The 19,400-nt window shown below is 32.4% G+C and overlaps 2 protein-coding genes across 2 annotated transcripts; both read right to left on the reverse strand.

Moving 5' to 3' along the window:
* Positions 1-1,095: 1,095 nt before the first annotated feature.
* Positions 1,096-3,869, reverse strand: LOC132739570 (uncharacterized). The gene is made up of 3 exons (XM_060727301.1): positions 3,713-3,869; positions 2,767-3,176; positions 1,096-2,125 (listed from the first exon to the last, which is right to left on the reverse strand). The coding sequence occupies exons 1-3, from the start codon at positions 3,849-3,851 to the stop codon at positions 2,036-2,038; spliced, it is 639 nt and encodes a 212-aa protein (XP_060583284.1). The 5' UTR covers positions 3,852-3,869; the 3' UTR covers positions 1,096-2,035.
* Positions 3,870-9,426: 5,557 nt separating this feature from the next.
* Positions 9,427-19,006, reverse strand: LOC132739579 (alpha-(1,3)-fucosyltransferase 10-like). The gene is made up of 6 exons (XM_060727313.1): positions 18,655-19,006; positions 16,351-16,418; positions 13,960-14,171; positions 13,314-13,720; positions 12,716-12,896; positions 9,427-10,132 (listed from the first exon to the last, which is right to left on the reverse strand). Exons 1-6 carry the CDS (start codon positions 18,666-18,668, stop codon positions 9,599-9,601), a joined length of 1,416 nt encoding a protein of 471 aa, XP_060583296.1. The 5' UTR covers positions 18,669-19,006; the 3' UTR covers positions 9,427-9,598.
* Positions 19,007-19,400: the final 394 nt, after the last annotated feature.

Here is a 19,400-nt window from a genome sequence, read left to right on the forward strand (position 1 = left end):
AATCAGTACGGACTAGTACGGTTTTCGAACAGACCAGTACGTATCATTACGGTTTAATACGGACTAGCAGGGATACGCTACGGTTGATTTTTCCGTAGCAAATTTTTGTGCATGTTCAAAAATTGTCAAGGATCGCTACGGATATACGAGGACAACTACGTTTGATTACGGTTACAGTACGGAGAGCTACTGATCAGTACGGGTAGCTACGGACGATGCCGGAATTAATCCGTGGCTCTTCCGTGGGCGTATTCCGTGAATATGTGACCGGGGTATAAGAAATTAAAGACACAAATGATAAACAAGATCAACAAGGAAAGGCGGCGTTCAATCAACGCAACCCCCACCCGACCGGTTCTATCAATATTTGAATCCTAAACTTTTTTAATCACTATTCTCTTTATGCTGATTTGTATGAAATAAGAAGACCGAACAGTGATCGTATGTGTCGCCTCCCGTTAGCCAATTGCATGTTGCAGCAACTGTGTAGCAAGAGACAGAAAAATCATAATTTCTTAATCAAGGGCCATAACTCAGCCAAAAATCATTCAACCGGAAAATTCATATACTTGAGATACCTATCAATTATGTAATGTTTCATGTAAATTGCGTTAGAAGTCTTGGAGAAGTAGACTAAACAAAACTGTCAATATATATGATGTGATATATGAACTTTTGGTGTTCACGAGATATTTGACTTTTGGGTAAGAAATTAAAGACACATATGATAAACAAGATCAACAAGGAAAGGCGGCGTTCAATGAACGCAATCCCCACCCGACCGGTTCTATCAATATTTTCAAAATATACTAGAGGAGTAGTCCCTAGAAACTTTCAAATAAAAATCATTAAAGGGCCGTAACTAAAATCATGACAAAAATGACGAAAATATGCACACCAAGGGTATGTACTGATCATTCCTGTAAAATTTGGATGAAATTGCACCAGTAGTTTCTGAGGGAGTAGTCTGGACAAGTTTTATGACGGACAGATGGAGAAGTGTTCCCCATATACTATCACTATTCTGTAGAGGGGACACATAAATCATGGCTAGTTCTTTTAATCATTTTAAATTTGAAAAATAACACGGTCAAGAACGTTTTCATATATATTGTTTTAATTTAATTCTGTTAGGTCAAATACATTATCAAGTTGTAATGAACTTCTATTCTTATTATACAATCATTGATTACATGAAAAGAAACTTATCTATTGACAAAACATAAGGGATTGTGTCTAGTGACCCCCTGTGTCAAGTGACCTTTATTAATCTCTCAAATGAAAGGTCACTGAAGACAGTCTCCACTGTATATACGAACTATTTTCAATGTATATATGTTTAAAGTGATAACGGTTCATAACCGGGAGTAATGTTAAATAATTTACTATTAGTAAATTCTTATACACATGTTATTTTACTTCACTTCACTTCACATCACTTCACTTCATGTTACGTCACTTCACGCACGTCGCATCACCTCCACCTCCCCTTCTTCTTTATTTTATTTTACTTTTACATTACTTGCTTAGTGTTTGAAATTATTTTTTGTCCAGTAGGATTGCAGTATTTCAAATGAATCATAACATATTTACTTTGGTGAATCGGCAAACTGTAAATCAGTCTAGTTAATCAACTGTTTATAAAAATATTAAAACATTAAGCTGGTTAATATTTATTACTACGTATTTACAAAATTAATAAGATTCGTCGCGCGGCTGTGAGGCGCCTGACCAATTTTATTTTGTAAATACGTACTAATAAACTTTAACCTATACTCGGCATCAGTTAGAACATTCTAGAAACTCTAGATAATAATCTTTTATCTGGCTAAAAAGAAATCAAAACAAAAAATAAGATATTTCTCAATTTAAGACAAAATGTTACAGATTTACAATATACTCGTACAACGTATAAAACGCAGTCATACACATGTTCAGCATCACATATAGCTTCATTTGTGGTGACCATCGTTTAAGTAAACAGCGTTGTCGCATTGTAAATAGTTATATTGAACATAGTTGCTGTTCCGTATCTCTAAGACAGCTTCAAAAACAAGATATGAAAAATGCATGGCAAGGAAATTGCTGCTAATCCAAATCTTGTTGACACAGCGTTACTCTTCGCCTGAAAAAAGCAAACAAACATGACTTACAACCGCAAAATAAATAAACAGCACTGTTCTAGATATTCTAGCTGTAATATATAATTTAAGGTATTGAATGTAAAACGCTAACATAAAATAATGTTACGAAATCAATCAATTAATCAATCGAGCGAGCGATCAATCGATCAATCAATTAATTAATCAGTTGGCAAATATTTTGCAAGACATTGTGCAATTATCGGAATTAGATACTTTTAAATACTAAAAAGATAAGTTTTAATTTCATTCCTATATTTAAAAAAAGGCTTTTGGCAAAATAACATTCAAATTCATATTCTACCTCACATGCACTTTTAGTATGTTTATGTGTTTTCTTTAAATCTTATTTTGACATGAGGTATTGTATATGGCAGAAAATTACTGAATAAAGTTGACTACTCTGTTTAACTAAAAAAACTGCAGCATTCCTTTCTGTATGGTCAAATGCAATTTTAAATTGAAACAGGAATAATAAGAAGGGAATTAAATAGCCTTTTGTTTTATTTTGCAATGCGAAATTGATTGTTGATTTTTACCGATTGAGAAAGTTGAAAACAAAGTATTGAATAAACTCATATTCAAAATGTTCTGCATTTTTCATAAACAGAAAGAAAATTGTTACCGTGGTTATAGATGTGTCTGTTGACCCTGAAGATTCAGCACTACTGGTTACTCTCGTGGATACGGAACTGTGAGATGAACTTGTTGATAAATCTGATGATGTTGTTACTGCCACTGTTGGGGTTTCAATTGTTGCTGGTGTTGTTGTTTTTGTGGTTGTTGATGATGTCAATTCGGCTGTACTTGGCTTTGTTACAAGTTTTGTTGATTGTGCTGTTGTGGTAGGAACCGTGTTAGCTGTTGAAGAGTGTGGTGATGCTGTTGTTGTTTTTGTGGTTGTTGATGGTGTTGTAGAGATGGTTGAACTTGTTGTACTTGGTTCCTTTGTTACAAGTCTTGTTGTTTGTGTTGTTGTGGTATGATCCGTGTTAGCTGTTGCAGTGTGTGATGATGTTGATGTTATTGTTGATGCTGGTGATGAAAATGCATAAGTAGATATTAGAAAAAGAATCACATAAAGATTACATACCCATGTGTAATAATAATAATAATAATAATAATAATAATAATAATAATAATAATAATAATAAAAATAATAGTAATGATAACGATAATAACAATAATTTATTTTAACGATTGTATCTTACTAGGACAATACATCAAAAATAACAGATATAATGCAAAATCTTATTTTTAACAAGGCCTTCAATAGCCATATAAAGAGACATATAACAATCAATAATAAAGATTATAACATTCAGTACATGTTCACTAACAAAGCAACGTGCATTAGCATTACGTAGTAAGTCGTTACAACTACACCTTTTTTTAATCGACATGCAATAAGTCATGTACTACTGATAGAGTTCATATATCAATAACCCAAATTTTCAATTTTTGTTACAGCAGTAAAACAGAATTTGAATGTTTAAATAAAATTAGTGGTGCGTTACGATTCAGTTGTCATTAGAATATGTAAAAATGATTGGAAATAAGATTACATTTACCTTTGTGCAGATAAACGGCTAACAATAAAAGTAAAAGCCTCATCTTATAGTTCTGTTCGGATGTAGCTTCCACTCCTAATGATTGCAGATAAGTGACGAAAGCAGTACCTAAAGATCTACATATATATACGCTTCCCATCCGAGGACCCACCAGGGGTGTACCTATACAGTATTATGTTAAATAGCGTGATGACATTTTCAATTGCCTTTTTTATCTAGAGCAGGATTATCAGATAAAACATCATTAAACATAAGGATAGTGATAAAAGATTATATAAGAACGGCAAGTCTGATAATATTATAATCAAAGCACAGAAAGCGCTGAATTTGTTTGGGTCTCAGAATGCCAGAAAGGTGAAGGTTGTGAGATTATAAACCAATTGTTTTTGTATAGTGCCACCAATGCTAATTCCAGTGTTTTAACTGTAGTAAATTGGCTATAAGACTAATTGCAATTCAATGTTTATTTGACTTAAACAATTAAACAAATGAGTTGCCTTAACTAGGATTTGAACTCCAGACTTCTCGCTCCCTAAGCGAGCATGTAAACCCCTTGACCACGGTAAAGTTATATGTGAACGGCCTGAAGAAAACCACATTATTCTAAATTAGGATTTGTAACCCTTATTAATTTGATATATTTTGTGCTGTTGTTTAACACTGATCATGGAGCTTAATATAAGCATGTATATCTATAAAGAATAACACAATAGTAGAAATCGAACTATTTTCCCCCCGAGAAAGATTGAAAAGTAATACGCCTTTCATTTGAAAATCTTTACGCAGTGACCTCCCCTTAACTTTTCGGCGTTAGTGTACATATGAAGGGAGGTACCGCTTCGAGGAGTTTTGACTACTTTCGGTTTTTGCAAATGAGCACATCAGCTACCTTTATTTATTTGGTCAGACGACCCAAACAAATAAAGATAGTAGTTTTCCTATAATAATAATGACATTTACAAACACTTTAAAGCCGCTCGCTCGCCTCCAGATGATAAAATGAAAACAAATTGAGTAGACAGTAAATATTTTTGTAGTAAGGTTTAATCTATAATCATATTAGTATTGCCTTCTTATTTCAAGAAAGTTGTCAAAAACGTAAATAAAATGTGTTTCTTCTTTGCAAAGTTACTAATGTAGTAGGCGATATAAATAGAAAAGATAATTTATTTAACATGGGCCAATTATCCCACCAGTAATTGGGGAAAATTCCAGGATTCAGTGACCCCTGTATCCGTGTTAGTAATGGTTAGTAATGGTCACATCCAGGAACGGAATCCAATCCGGTTTGGTCAAGAACACAGTTCTTTAAAATTTTTGAAGTGCTTCATTTAAAGTCACTAATTGATCTATTTAAGTTTAAATTGATCATGTTATTTGATTAAATAATAAAAGCTGATTTTATATTATTCAAGTCCCGTTTCTTGCGGAGCTAACAGAGGTGTGTTAGCCTTGACAGCCTCGGTTTATTAGGCTGAAAGAAAACAGAATACCCAGTATTAGAGTATTTTTGTAACCTTTACTATTTCCCGACCTAAAATGGCATGATGTTAATATGTCGATTTATAGCATTTAAAAGCATGATATATTTATTAAAAATGTGATATTAATTAATTAGATTGTTTTAGGTCATAGTTATCAAATTGGAAAAACTAGCAGATATAAGTTTACCTTATTTTACCATTTGAAACCAGCGTCGGCGCTGGCCCTGAATGTTCGTACAAACGTGTGTAACGAGAAAACCAATGGGGAATTTTAAAATAAAGAAAGCCCAACACGGCAAAATTGAAAATGTTGCAGGCTCGGTTTGATTGACTCTGTTAAAGTGTATAAATTGCATCTGTGATATATGGTGACTTTATATATAACTAAAAGCTTTTTTTGTGTATTATTCAGGTCCTCGTTTCTGTGCGGAAGGTTTAAATAGATACATGTACTACGAGCCAGCAGGCGGGGTTAGCCGACAACACACCTGGGTTATTAGGCGAGAAAGTAACAAATGACATACCCCAAGTATTTAGAGTATTTCTTTTTGTGATACATTTTTTTTACTATTTTTCCAACTGACCCGAATCAAACAAATGGAAAAAAATGAATAATGACATAATTTTGAATTTTACATTTAACATCATAACATAAACAAACAAAATGGCGAAGTCAACAAAGTCCCAATATGTCGCTTTATTATGTCATTTGGGAAAAGCTGTAATCGATATACTGTTCATTAAATACATGTGATATAATTAATTAGTTATTACTTTTAAGTGTCATAGATTATGACAAATATATAAAAAAAACTAGCAGTTTATAAGTTTACCTTTATGTTTATTACAATCATGGATCCCGAGCGTTCCGGATCGCGGGCACTGATATTGTTCTGTACAATCAAGTGGTACATGTACAAGCCAAGATGGCCGATGATGATTTTAAAACGTTCATATTTTAGCATTTTCTGCTTCTGAAACAGACCATTTTCTATATCATTCAACAATTTTATGCTTTTTAAAAGAAAGTGTGAGATATTAGATTTTCTGATATCTTTTGGAGGCGAATGCATTAAAGTGTGTCGGGGTACCTTTAGTTTTCGAAGTTTCAATAGCATCTTAACTGTAAAAATAGGACACGCTGAAGCTTTTGGATATTCTAGAAATGGATAACCATGTATTGACCTGATGGCTTTAAAAAACAATTTTGTCCCAGAAATGCAATCATTTTTATTTCTTAAAAAACTTTTCTTCATTTTTGGTATCTTGTGTCAGGTTCCAAAAATTACTCATTTGCCATATAGATGAAATATCTTTGCTTCTTTTGCTTTGCTGACAGTTGCTATAATTATAGTGACTTTGTTTACATTGATGTACCTTTAGGACACATAACTGCAAATTCAGCGCTCCTTTTGTCAGTATTTAAACATGTAACATGCTCTAAGTCCATAATTATGTTTTATATTTTTAAACGTTTTGTACCCAACGTGCTTTTTCAGAGTACTTAATGTTCAGAATACTTTAATTGACTGTAATTAAAATAACATTTACAAATTCACCATTTAATTCATTTGCTAAAAATTTGACGCTCGATGTGGTCAACAGATTACAACAACAACAACAAAAATAATAATAAAGATATAAAGATGATGATGTTCATAGATCGCTACATTAATTATTTTGGTAAATGAGTTCAGATATTGTTTATCAGCCCAGGAATTAAGAAAACGTATTACATTTTTTTAAACATGCTGCTATATATCAGACAATATTTTCAATGTGTGAGAAGTTAAAAGTGTACCTCTAAAAACATGTTTAAGTCGTTTTAAGGGTTAATAAATTACTCGCTTTCACCGACATTTAGTGAAGAGGCACAATTGCACTATACCTAAAACTCGGTCAATCACTTTTGCAAATCTATGTAATGTTTTAAAGGCAAATTATGCCTCAGTACTTAATGAATTTGATATTTTGATAAGGAATATGTTAAACAGCTTTAGAACCGCTAAATGTGCAGTAATGTGTTGTAAAGGATAGTTGATCTATATGGTCAATAATCATTTTTTAAACTGTAATAAGTTACCTTAAACAAAAAAAACTTTTTGAGAAATAAAAATGATAGCATTTCGGGGTTTAAGTGGGCCTATTATGTTTAATGTTTGAAAAACAAAAATGACTTTGCAAAGAATACTCTGACATCTTTTATGATTTAGTATTCCTCAGCCATTTAAGGGCATTGTCGTCAAGTTGTAACAGTCTGTTACTACATATTCAAGAAATGACAATTAAACTCGCCTGATGTTACTCCGTCTGAAAATTCTCTGATTTCTTCAAACAATTGGTAAGTTTGAATTGGTAATCAAAATACGATCATTACTTTTGGATTCGAGGATCTAGTTAAATGTGTCAGTTTGCAAAAAGGAAATTCTCGGAGTGTTGGCGATCATGAATAAATTTAATGTAACGATTACTTTAGAGGAATATTCATGTAAAGTTTTAAGCAAACATTATTTCAGACATTTAACACGCAAACAAAATACATTTGTAAATGGAAATCACATGATAATGCTGTTAGAGAACTTATTTCTGATGTAGTTTAATCCTTCAGAAATACCATCATACATCGTTCATTGTGAGGAAGCTATACAGCTAGCTTACGAAACATCGATGGTTCTACTCAGGTGCCCATTCGTGCATGAAATAAGGCACGGAAGGGCACCGGAGGTGAGGTCTTCCTCCACCAGTAAAGCTCGAACTTCGCCATACGACGCTTAATGTGCCGGTGTGACGTAAAACCCAATTAAATAAACAAACAAATACGTTGTTCAGTGGTTGACGGTGTCCTTTTCTTTAACCATATTCTCATATACGGAATTCTCTCAAGCATTGTTTTATGAACACTCGTATACGCCTTATTTTCACGTTATAATTAACAAAAGCAGTGAAATGAATCAAGTTTATAAGCCGGTTAGTTAATTGCTTCTATACAAAAGAACAAGAGAAAAACGGACTCTCAAAAGAACGTCAAAAACGGCAATAGTAAAAAGGTTCCAAGTTTGGTTTGAACGAGCCTGTCCGCCGACACAGTAAATGTCAGATGGCGACTTCACTTGTAGACGTAGACGTCTATGCACGGGGACCACCTTGGTTAAACCAACTGGATTTTAGTATCACATGCGAAATAATATGAAGTCCGTTTCGGAATTTTAATTTACAGCGGTTATGTGCTAGTGACTTAAAGTTAACAATCTCAAGCACTTGGTAACGTAATCTTGATATTCAACCCAAACAACAAAAATAACAGGGCCATGATGGCCCTGAAGTCGCTCACCTGTATATATAATTATATTTAAAAACAATGACACCCCTGGGGCAGGGCCAGTTTTGACCCAAGGGCTTTTATTTGAACAATCTTTGTAGACACTTACTAGAAGATGTTTCATGCTTAATATCTAAACTCTAGCTATTCGGGTTTTTTCGAAGAAGATTTTAAAGTCTTTGCTATACACATATAAGGAAAATCAATGTCCCCCGGGGCGGGGCCAATTTTGACCCAAGGGCTCTTATTTGAACAAACTTGGTAGACATCCATTAGAACATGTTTCATGCTCAATATCTTAGCTCTAGCTCTTTGGGTTCTTTAAAAGAAGATTTTTAAGTTTTTACTATATGCATATAGGAAAAATCAATGACCCCCTGGGGCGGGGCCAATTTTGACCCCGGGGCTTTTATTTGAACAAACTTGGTAGACACCCATTAGAAGATGTTTCATGCTAAATATCTTAGCTCTAGCTCTTTTGGGTTTTTTTAAGTAGATTTTTTAAGTTTTTACTATATACATATAGGGAAAATCAATGACCCCCTGGGGCGGGGCCAAATTTGACCCTAGGGCTTTTATTTGAACAAACTTAGTAGACACTCACTAGAAGATGTTTCATGCTAAATATCTTAGCTCTAGCTTTTTGGGTTTTTTTAGAGGAAGAAATTTAAAGTTTTTTCTTTTGGTTGCCATGGCAACCAGAGTTCTGCATGATATTAAATTCTTTGAACAACTTTGTTAAGGCTTCACACAAGGAACATCCCTGTGAAGTTTCATTATGATCTGCCTTATGGTTTCAGAGGAGATGTCGTTTTAAAAGTGTGAACGGACGACAGACGTCGGACGAAGAGTGATCCTAATAGCTCACCCTGAGCATATGCTCAGGTGAGCTAATAACAGCAACAAAAAACCAGTGATTTTTCAGATTTATAATCGAATTTGTACATTTGTTAATACTAAGTATTGATAATTGTCGGAGTCTTATATTGCTTATACTTTATTACAATCTTCAATTGTAATAACTTGAGAATAACAATGCTATCGACTGTTAAATATATCAAATAGATTTTGGTATTGACATGCTTATATATCATCATTGTTCATTGTATCTTTAACAAATTTGCTGAACTCTCTTTGTGTCATAGTTTTACCACGTTCATATAAAAGACTCATGGCTTTGGCCTCATGTTTACCATACTGCCATTCTGCTGCCCACATGTCCGTGTGCACACTGTATCGACCGCTTTCGTCAAAACGTCTAGGTGACGGACAGCTGTAATCACTTGAGTTAACTTGAAATACTATCTTACTGTCTGTTTTGATATATTCATGAACTTTGTTGCAAATAAAACACTCATATCCCGTGAAAATTGAGTTATATTGAGTTTTTATCTGGCCCATAGAATTTTTAGAGGATTTACTACAAAACTCAGGGGACCAGTCTCTTGACTGAAGTATTTGTTTTAACTTATTCTTTTCGATGGATTCATCCTTGAATGATATATACTGTTTGTAAAGCTTATCGTTCGTATCTAACAGACGTATATATTTTACAAGATCCTCCACATCCTCAAAGTCATCTACCATTATTGCTGATTTATTAGTAGGCAGGTACTCCTGAAATGAAAAATTATGTAAACAATTTACGCTCGTAAGTCCTTAAAGCATCAATCCGGATCTAAAAGAGGAAAATAAATCACGTGAAGTATTATCATAGAAATAATTCATATATTCCCTATTTAGATTAATCCATCTTGATAAAATGGGGAGTGATATTTATACGAGATGTAAACAAAATGACATTTGGGGTATGTTATGGTGTATTTTGCTGTAAATTTAAGTACGCGTAATGAATGAATTAATATAGAATGTTTCTTTTGGAATTTCTTTCAGAAATGTATGCTGTTGCAGTATTGTTTCATATAGATGTACATGAATAAATAAGAATAAATTATATATATTTATATAGTATCTCTATTATAAACTACGTGTCTATATTGAAAGTTATTAACATCAAATAGCTAATGTTATAATTATTGTATTATGTGACCATGCAATGTATGCTCATATTTGAGGCTGAACCGTTTTACAATATTGGACAAGTCAGTGCGTTTGACGATAAATAGAGGATATTGAATGAGAATCAGTTCAATTCTGAATTTATAAAACGAGTTGGATAGAATTACGTTTTCCGAGCCCCAGGCGAGCAATATTTCACTTTACTGAACGGGCTCAATAAATTTATTGTGTCATAGTTTGGGGACCTTTCTGTTGAAAATGTGTCCGAGTTAAATCGTATAAATATACATGCACCGTGCGTAAACTGGAGTGCAGGTATTAGTTACCCGCACTCCAGAGAATGCCCATTGATTGGCTCATTTTTGCTGGGGTTTACTTATTGTGACGGGAGAGAAAGGGAAAGCGACAGAAATATGATATTTAGATGCTCGTTCATTGGTTACTTTTCTCCGGGGTTTCATATTGTGACAACAGGGAACATGTTTTTTTATGTTTGACTATAATACAAAGAGAAAGAACATCAAAACACTTGGCAATCTGATTAATACTCGAAGGCTACACCCCCTCTTACAAATCAGATAGCCTCGTGTTTCGATGCTGTTTCTATTACATAATGAGCCTACACGCATACAATATCTTTTAAAGATTCAAGATTCAAGATTCAAGATTCTTTATTAAGTAACGTAAACAAGTTATGTTTCTTGTTACATGATACAATTAACATATTTAATAATTTAAATATTCTTTTACTCACATAACAAAATAAAAACTTTTCAAAGTGAAAAAGAATCATTTTTTTTTCATGGACGCTAACGTGTAACGCTAACACTTAGCGTGTCTTTAAACAGTGACAAACGTATTCTAATTAATTATACTAAAAGAAATGATCGTGACACATCATGCTAAAAGGTTTCTTGCAGGGAGAAAACTTTATATTTTATATATATGTATATATGTAGAATTTTTTTTATCTTTACCAGAAAGTAACCGCCTGTATAATAACTTCCAATAAAACAGGCCCATAGTATCAAGAATAGGACATCTAATAAGACTTTAAGAACTCTTCAAAACAATAAAGGATTATAAAAAAGTTGTAAAAGCTATGAGGAAATGCCTGCCAGATATGTGTAACTATTTGAATTTGACATATGGAGTATTGTTTAACTGGAGTCTCTAATTTGCATTCCAGTTCTTAAAATTGTTTTTCTATTTTAGACAGCCATGCATACTTTTTTCTTTTGTATTGTTTTTGGCTTATTACTGTAGAAAAAAAAAACCGCTGGACCTCTTACTTTTTAACCACCACTGTTCTTGAATATTACTAAACCATGGCCTGTCCAATTATATACATGTAAAATAGTTAAATATAGATATCAGATTAAATACAAGTTGTAACACATCTAACAACGGTTTCAGCATGTTAGTGTCACGTGACCAATTATTAGATTGGAGCCCAGGGCAGAAAATTCGTATAATTTAATTCGACCAACATAAGCACCATGACGTCAAAGCAGGTAATAGGGTGTCTATGAGTATATAATTATTAGAATCAAAGAGAGAAAGAAACTTGATTTCATTCTACTAGCCTTTGTACCAATAAAAGGAATAAACTCTGTGCTCCAGAGAGATTTGGATTTATAAAGATATGAAGTTATTGAAAAGTACGAGTATATATGATCAATTTACAACTGTAGATTAATGTGTGTGCATTTCTTACTTGTTTTTATTTATTTATTTATTTATTTATTTATTTATTTTTTATTTATTCATTCATTCATTCATTTATTTATTTATTTATTTATTTTCATTAAAACATTTCTATGAAAATAAAATCAACAACAAAAATTGTAATATCGTCTCAGTTAGTATCACATAAAAATATTTTAAACTTTCTGCTGAAAAAGAAAATGTTCATGAAACAAGAATCTCTTAATGAAAAGAAATATTCTTTAATAATACATAAAGTGAAATGATTCATGTGAAATGTCGCCGAAATGTAAATATAATTGTTGTATCAAGAAGTGTTATGTATTTAAAAAGTCCTTCAGCAATTGTTGCATCTTCTAATTATAACATACACAATGAAAAAATCAAATCAGAAATTCAACGTTCAACAAGAATCATTTATCCTGGTTCTTTCTATAATACTTAAATCATGTGTGTAATACTTGCAAAACATACCCTGACATTAGGGGCACCAAACACTATCGGTATAGAACCAATGCGTAAAGGTCTCCATAACTTCTCTGTAATATAATCTTCACACACATAGTTCTCCATGGCTAAAGTGAACTTATAACGGGCTGCAAACCGGAAGAATTCGTGGTCGTCAAGCGGAGCCATGTTGTCCTGAAATCTCAATCTGAAATCAAACATAATTTATTGCAATAAGACATTGTATATTACAACAGAAGTAAAAGGAGTAAAAGCCAACGAAGATTACCGAAATGTTGCAGGTATTGTAACATATGTTGTGTCGTTGATTGCTTATTTATGTCGGTATTCAAATAATCAAGCTACAAATATTAACTCTAATATATAATAATAATAAAAAGACTTAAGGCATGTTTCTTTTGCTAGACTTCGTGTATATAAATATGACAATATGACAATTTGTACGTATAGAAATACAACTAATGCAGGGTCTTGTAAAGGAAACTAATTGTTTAGGGCCGCTATCAAATTACTTGAAGAGTAGACAACTAAAGATTTACTACAACGAAACAAACATTTAGAAACAGATATCAAACATCTTATCATAAGGAACAAATTGCATTACCTTCGAGCCATTTTCTTATTTTGTAAACATGTCCCATACGAGTCCACGGGTATATACTTTTGCAAAAGTTTTACAAAACTGTCTCTATCTGTTGGAACATCACAGTCACTTTGAAGATACAGAATAGGCGCCAAACCAAGATTTCGTAATCTATTTTTATCAACCAATGGTAGGACATATTTCGTATCTTGTAGCCAGTCAGAACATTGTAACCACTGCGTTGTTATTGGATAATCAGATTGCATGCTATAAGTTGATGTAAAATTGAAGATAGATAAAGCTGGCTCGTGGAGTAGGATGTATGCATTTCTTGGTGATTCCTCGTGCATCAAAGCCCATATGTGATGTGGTTTTCGTGGCAGCGGCAACTCGTATGGTTTGAAGTTTGAGCCATAAAACAAAAATGCCTGAAAGGCGATAAGAAAAACTTTTTCTGTCAGTTAACCACATTTACATCAATAAAATTATCATGGGAGATAAATCTAACCTGAACACGGTTGAAAAACGTTAACGATTATCTTCTATTCATTGATATTGCTTCTTATCGAAATTATTTAGAAAAAAATCGCTTTAAATATATACATTGTATGATCAAAGTTATGGCAGACTACTAGCATATTTATTCATGATTTATTGTAAGACTTACAGATGTGTTGAAATGATTTTGAAACTGTCTATTATTTGTCAATCGGCATTTATTTTCTCCACAATTTCTTATTTCATCTACATCTGTATACACGGAATCCCACCACAGTAGTATAGGTACATCAATTTTACGTCGGCGTAAGGCAGTAACTGTCCTGTTTTTTCTTTGAAATACTTTCACAGATTGCAAGTTTCTCGTGTTCGTTTCAGAAGCTGAAATGTCATCATAAACTTGTCTGTATAGTACATTTTAATTTGAAATATTTATTTCATTTTCTGACAAGATGTAAATATACATGGATCTATACCCCTGATTTTACTGTTCCCTTGATTATATCCATTAAGATGTGCATTAAATGTAAAAGGACATAAACGAATGATTAATTATGTTTCATTTTTCTCTGCTAAACCAATATAAAATAGATAAAATTGAAAATTTAAAGAACGCCCATCACAGTAAAATTTGCGCAGGCTTGGTTTTATTGAGTCTGTTTATAAACAGTAGAAGAAGAGTGCAAGCTGCTACCCGCACACTCTGGTACTGGTTTAAGTAGAACATGAAAATGGCTTCAAGTCACACCGACACCGTTAAGGTCATATAGTCATACTAATAGAAGAAGCTCGAAGGTGCTTATTCATATGCATGTATCAGATAGGAGAGTACATCCGATGGAAATAGCTTATAAACTCGGAAGTAAAACAAAAGTTGTCGGTAGGACAACAACACTCGACTATTCTTAGTGTTTGATAGTAAAAAAGCCTTGATAATGTAAAATTTTCTAAGTTAACAAAAGGGCAAATGTTTTCTTTAAATCCATGTTACAGTTATAGACCTTGGAGAGAGTACAATTATGCTCTCAAGGAAGATTATAAAATTTCAACTTGTTTCAAAGCCATATGTCAATGGACTTTGAAAATATGTGAAGTATTACAAAAACATTAACGAAATTTCTGCGCATAATTCTGTCAATATACTTGATACAGTTACCTCTCCTGTCTATAGGTTGGGGTCATGATAATGAACAATGAACAAATGTGCAAAGTTTCAAAGCCGTATGTCAATGGACTTTGAAAATATTTGAGGTAATACAAAAGCTTTAACGAAATTTTAAGTTGAGAAAGTGGCATAATTCTATCAAAATGCTTGATAGAGTTACCTCCTCCTTTCTACAGGTTGAGATTATAATGGTGAAAAAGTGTGCAAAGTTTCAAAGCCATGTGTCAATGGACTTTGAAAATATTTGAGGTATTACTAAAACTTTAACGAAAATTCTAAGTCGAAAAAACGGGCGTAATTCTGTCAAAATACTTGATAGAGTTACCTTCTTTTGCCTACAAGTTGGGATCATGATGGTGAACAAGTGTGCAAAGTTTCAAAGTCATATGTCAATGGGCTTTGAAAATATTTGAGGTAATACAAAAGCTTAACATAAGTGGTTACGCCGACGATCGGGTGACTTCACTAGCTCTACTTATTCTTATCGAATAGTCGAGCTAAAAAGTACATAACCAGTAAAATGAGTTTGTGAAAAATGGCGATAGTTGGTGTGCTTTAAGGTAATTAGACTTTATCAACATGATCGGACTCTTTGCAACAGACGACAGATAATATGTATATGTAACTAGGGTTATAAAGACTATCAAAACGGACGATTTTCAATGAAAAAAATCATGTTATACATTTGCAAATGATCGTAAGTAAGTGGAATCGGAATGCGTAATTCAACACTGACGTAGCATTTAGTTAGGACACCATACCACAATAAAATGAGATTTTCGAAGCAGCGTCAGGCGCACTTAATAAGATGCATGCATAAGTTAATATATATTCAACCTTGGGCATGACATGAACTTCCGATATGCCCCAGCTTCAGTAATGTTTACCCTTGTATAGTCAATGCAACTGAATGTACATAATAAATATGAAAAGTTAGATATTTTAGTGAGTATTATGATTTATCTTTTGGGACTATTTCTTTATAGAATAAAAATTGACAATATTATATGGTAAGTAACAACTAGACTCAATAAACTTCATTTACGCTGAACTTCAATAAATGGAATATTTAGACGGCATATTAGAGAAAGACATTATCTTGATTTATTTTGGACTTATACTTTTGTTATTTGGAAATTAATCACATTTTTTGTAGCGATAGTTATTTTTGCGATCAAAACAATGAAAACCCAGGGCTATGTACCAGAAAACTAGAAGGTGGACATGTATTTTTAACTGTATTGTGATATACATATGTATATGTTAAATATGACATGCATTATAGGTGTGTGATTACAGATTTGTGTGTTAGGTTTCGATTGAAACGCAGTCAGTTGTTTGCCGAGAAGCCTTGAAAACTGTGTATTGCCCCCTGAATATATATAAAATACTTACTGAAGTACCAAAGTAAGTGTACTGACAATACACCGACAATCACAAGCACAACACATCTCTTTGTAAACCTGATAAGAAAAAAACATACATTTAGTTACCCTAAAATAGGAGAAGATATTATTTAAAACTGTAAACTGTTAAGTTTCTATTATAAATGTATCAGAAACAAGGTTATGCGTTTTTACTTTGATCGATTATCGGGATAAAAACGTGCTTGCAATTTGTGTAGGGCATGAAATGTCAACCCCTGCTAAAGACGATGATAAAAAGAGTTTTAAAATATGATAAGACGAACGAATTCCAATTAAGGTTAAGAACCTAAGCAAAATGTTTCACTCTTTCTTAATAATCTAATAAAATAACTGGAGGTTTCCAATTGTTGGTAAAGAATCATACGTTACGGGCTTGTAATAGTTTATGTCGGTCAAACCCGACGTCTAATAGTTATTCCTCATAAACGCACAGCATCATAATTTTTTTTTTAAATTGTCTATTTTCAGGCCCTTCATGCTTTATTCAAAAGTTTATTAATTGTTTTCAAAATCATGCTCAATCATTAATAAAAAACTCTCAAACAATGTAGTTATCAATGTTAAATAAAATACAAACATCAATCTATTTTTGCCTTATCGGCCATACTGGTCAAGTAAAGTGCTTTACAGATTGATTCCAAACTTTTGAACTGAAAAATATATTCATACACGTTGGCGATGCATGGGCAAATATTTCGTTCAAAAATATTTCGTTTGAAACTTCTGACTCATTTAAACGCTTGCATTTGAATTAGTCAATCCGATTTCGCGCACTTTGCAACGGCCATTTGTTTATCGGCGTATAATGAATTTAATTAAATAAGAGGATTAAATCATGATTTTCCGGATGTGACAGTTTGATTATTTTGTTGAAAGGTATTTATTTTTTCACTTTTGTTCATAAATAGGTTAAAATCAATGTAATTATACAGTGATTCAAGTGATTTTTCGTTCCGCTTGATTTTCTTGCGGAGCGTGCTATGGGTTTTTGAGTAATTTCGATATGACGTTGAAGCAAAAATATCTCAAAACGACTTATAGGACTAAGAATCTGCGAAACAATTTAAAACTATTCTAGTACGTTTAGTTGAATTTACAACTTATTTGAAATATATTTCAATTCATAATATTTTAAGGTAAGTTTAGGCATTCAGATTGCCCACTGTAGAATCCATGTTGTTTACGAAAAGTATGTAACAATTCTCACACCGGCATAATACAATGTGTCAAAATATATGTATATTCATGTATGCGTCCATGTTATTTAACGATGTAATTAGAATATTTAAATAAACAAACAAAAATAAAAGCTGGAATGGAGGTGTAGTGATATATAAATCTTGTTAAATCATTTTGATGTGTTACTTATTCAGTAAAATTTAAAGATTCATTTTATAGCATTCACAATAAACAATTGAATTGAGTACGTTTTGCACAACCCGATCTGCACGTGTAATTTAAGGAACGTCTCTGTATAAATTGCTCAAATTGGCCAACCTACGTCGGAATAAAAGATAGAAAGTTCCATTTTTTATAAGATTGATTTCCGCTCGTTATATATAGAAACTTCCAGCTTTTATAAAATTGATTTCCCCTCATAATTTTTTTTTCTACAGTAAAAAAAGAGAAGTTGTTGGATTGAGCCTAGGTGTACCTGATAGGAAGTTATGAGGTATTTCTTGAAACCAGATGCTCGCACACTGTTTTGTTTATCGCTGATCGTTCACCTTATCTTGAAAACATCTTACATTAAGATGAATCCTTCACTGAACTTAACGTTTATGCTATAACTCGTAGGTCATACCGAAATATTTATCTAAAGTTATTTCTATAAAATCAGGTTTAAAGAATATTAGTGTTCAACCCTAATGGAAAACGTAGAATTTTAAATAGATGTATACATAGAATATTGCGTTAAAATGCATATCTTTTTTTTTTAAATGCTTTAGATAAACTGCTAGTTTTAAAAAAAGGATTCATTTTCTTTTCCTTTATTACTTATCAAACTTATTTGCAGATATTTGATAAAGATTGTATACAAAAAAAATCTTGATCAAATAGCGGTGCATATATACATAGGGTTTAACTTGAATAAAGTAAATCAGCTTAAATGATATGAAAAGTTATTTTGTGCGTCGCTAACGATCACAAGTGACAATATTATCTGATAAGGATAACTTTATAACAACTTGTCAATGTCTCAGTGACACGCGGTATAGTTATAATTTATGTTAAACATGTTACATTCCTACGTAAAATTAATAAATCTTACCTTGCCAATCTCATATTGTTTAGCTTTAATTCTGTGTTGTTAGGAGAATGATTTTTTCCCAGTTTTTTCCCTGATCAAATTATAAAATAATATTTAGATAACTTATTGTAGATTTTAAACAATATCCAATATAACATTACACTTTTCCCCACAAAACTATAGTATTACGATTATCTGTCTTTGAACTTTCTATGCTGTTCCATGCGCACATTTTCTCTGAAACTTGACGTCTATGGAATCTCCAGTTGATGAAGAGTACGTGCGTTCCTCGCGCGCCTGTGTAATTCATTACATCCCAGTGTGACAGATGTATGTTTCTGAAAGCACAGTTATCATGTGGCGTCTGGTTTGCACGCGGGAATTTCTGATATATGTTAACACCTGTACCTATACAAAATACTCTTCACTGATTTATGATTATTTTACCATCCTTGAAAAGAATCCAAGTCCGAATGGAATATTAAGTTGCATTTTAATTATCCCAATGATAAATGTTAACATCAATATTTGAAATCGTTTTATAGCTTTACAAGCTTTACTCAAACACTTGAATGCAAATGTTATGTTTTATTTTTGCATCTTACATTTTCCAACAATCAAACATTTTAGTTTTTGTGAAAATACAAGATATCATAAAAATGAACCTTTCTAATGTGGTTAGGAGCAGGAAAATTAATAATAATATCAACAGTATGACCCATTTTTTGTAAGGTATTATTCATTTTATGTAATATCTGTTTTGATTT

Source organism: Ruditapes philippinarum, unplaced genomic scaffold (assembly GCF_026571515.1).
Source record: "Ruditapes philippinarum isolate M1 unplaced genomic scaffold, ASM2657151v2 ctg655_1_1_1_1, whole genome shotgun sequence".
Lineage (NCBI taxonomy): Eukaryota > Metazoa > Mollusca > Bivalvia > Venerida > Veneridae > Ruditapes > Ruditapes philippinarum.

Coding starts and splice junctions, on each gene's coding strand:
- LOC132739570 (XM_060727301.1), bottom strand. CDS start 3,851: ATGGGAAGCGTATATATATGTAGATCTTTAGGTACTGCTTTCGTCACT. Junction 3,177..3,712: donor AGCCGTTTATCTGCACAAAG/GTAAATGTAATC, acceptor TTTCATCACCAG/CATCAACAATAACATCAACA. Junction 2,126..2,766: donor CAGACACATCTATAACCACG/GTAACAATTTTC, acceptor TGCTTTTTTCAG/GCGAAGAGTAACGCTGTGTC.
- LOC132739579 (XM_060727313.1), bottom strand. Junction 13,721..13,959: donor AAAATCATTTCAACACATCT/GTAAGTCTTACA, acceptor ATCGCCTTTCAG/GCATTTTTGTTTTATGGCTC. Junction 10,133..12,715: donor TTGGTGCCCCTAATGTCAGG/GTATGTTTTGCA, acceptor TTTTCATTTCAG/GAGTACCTGCCTACTAATAA.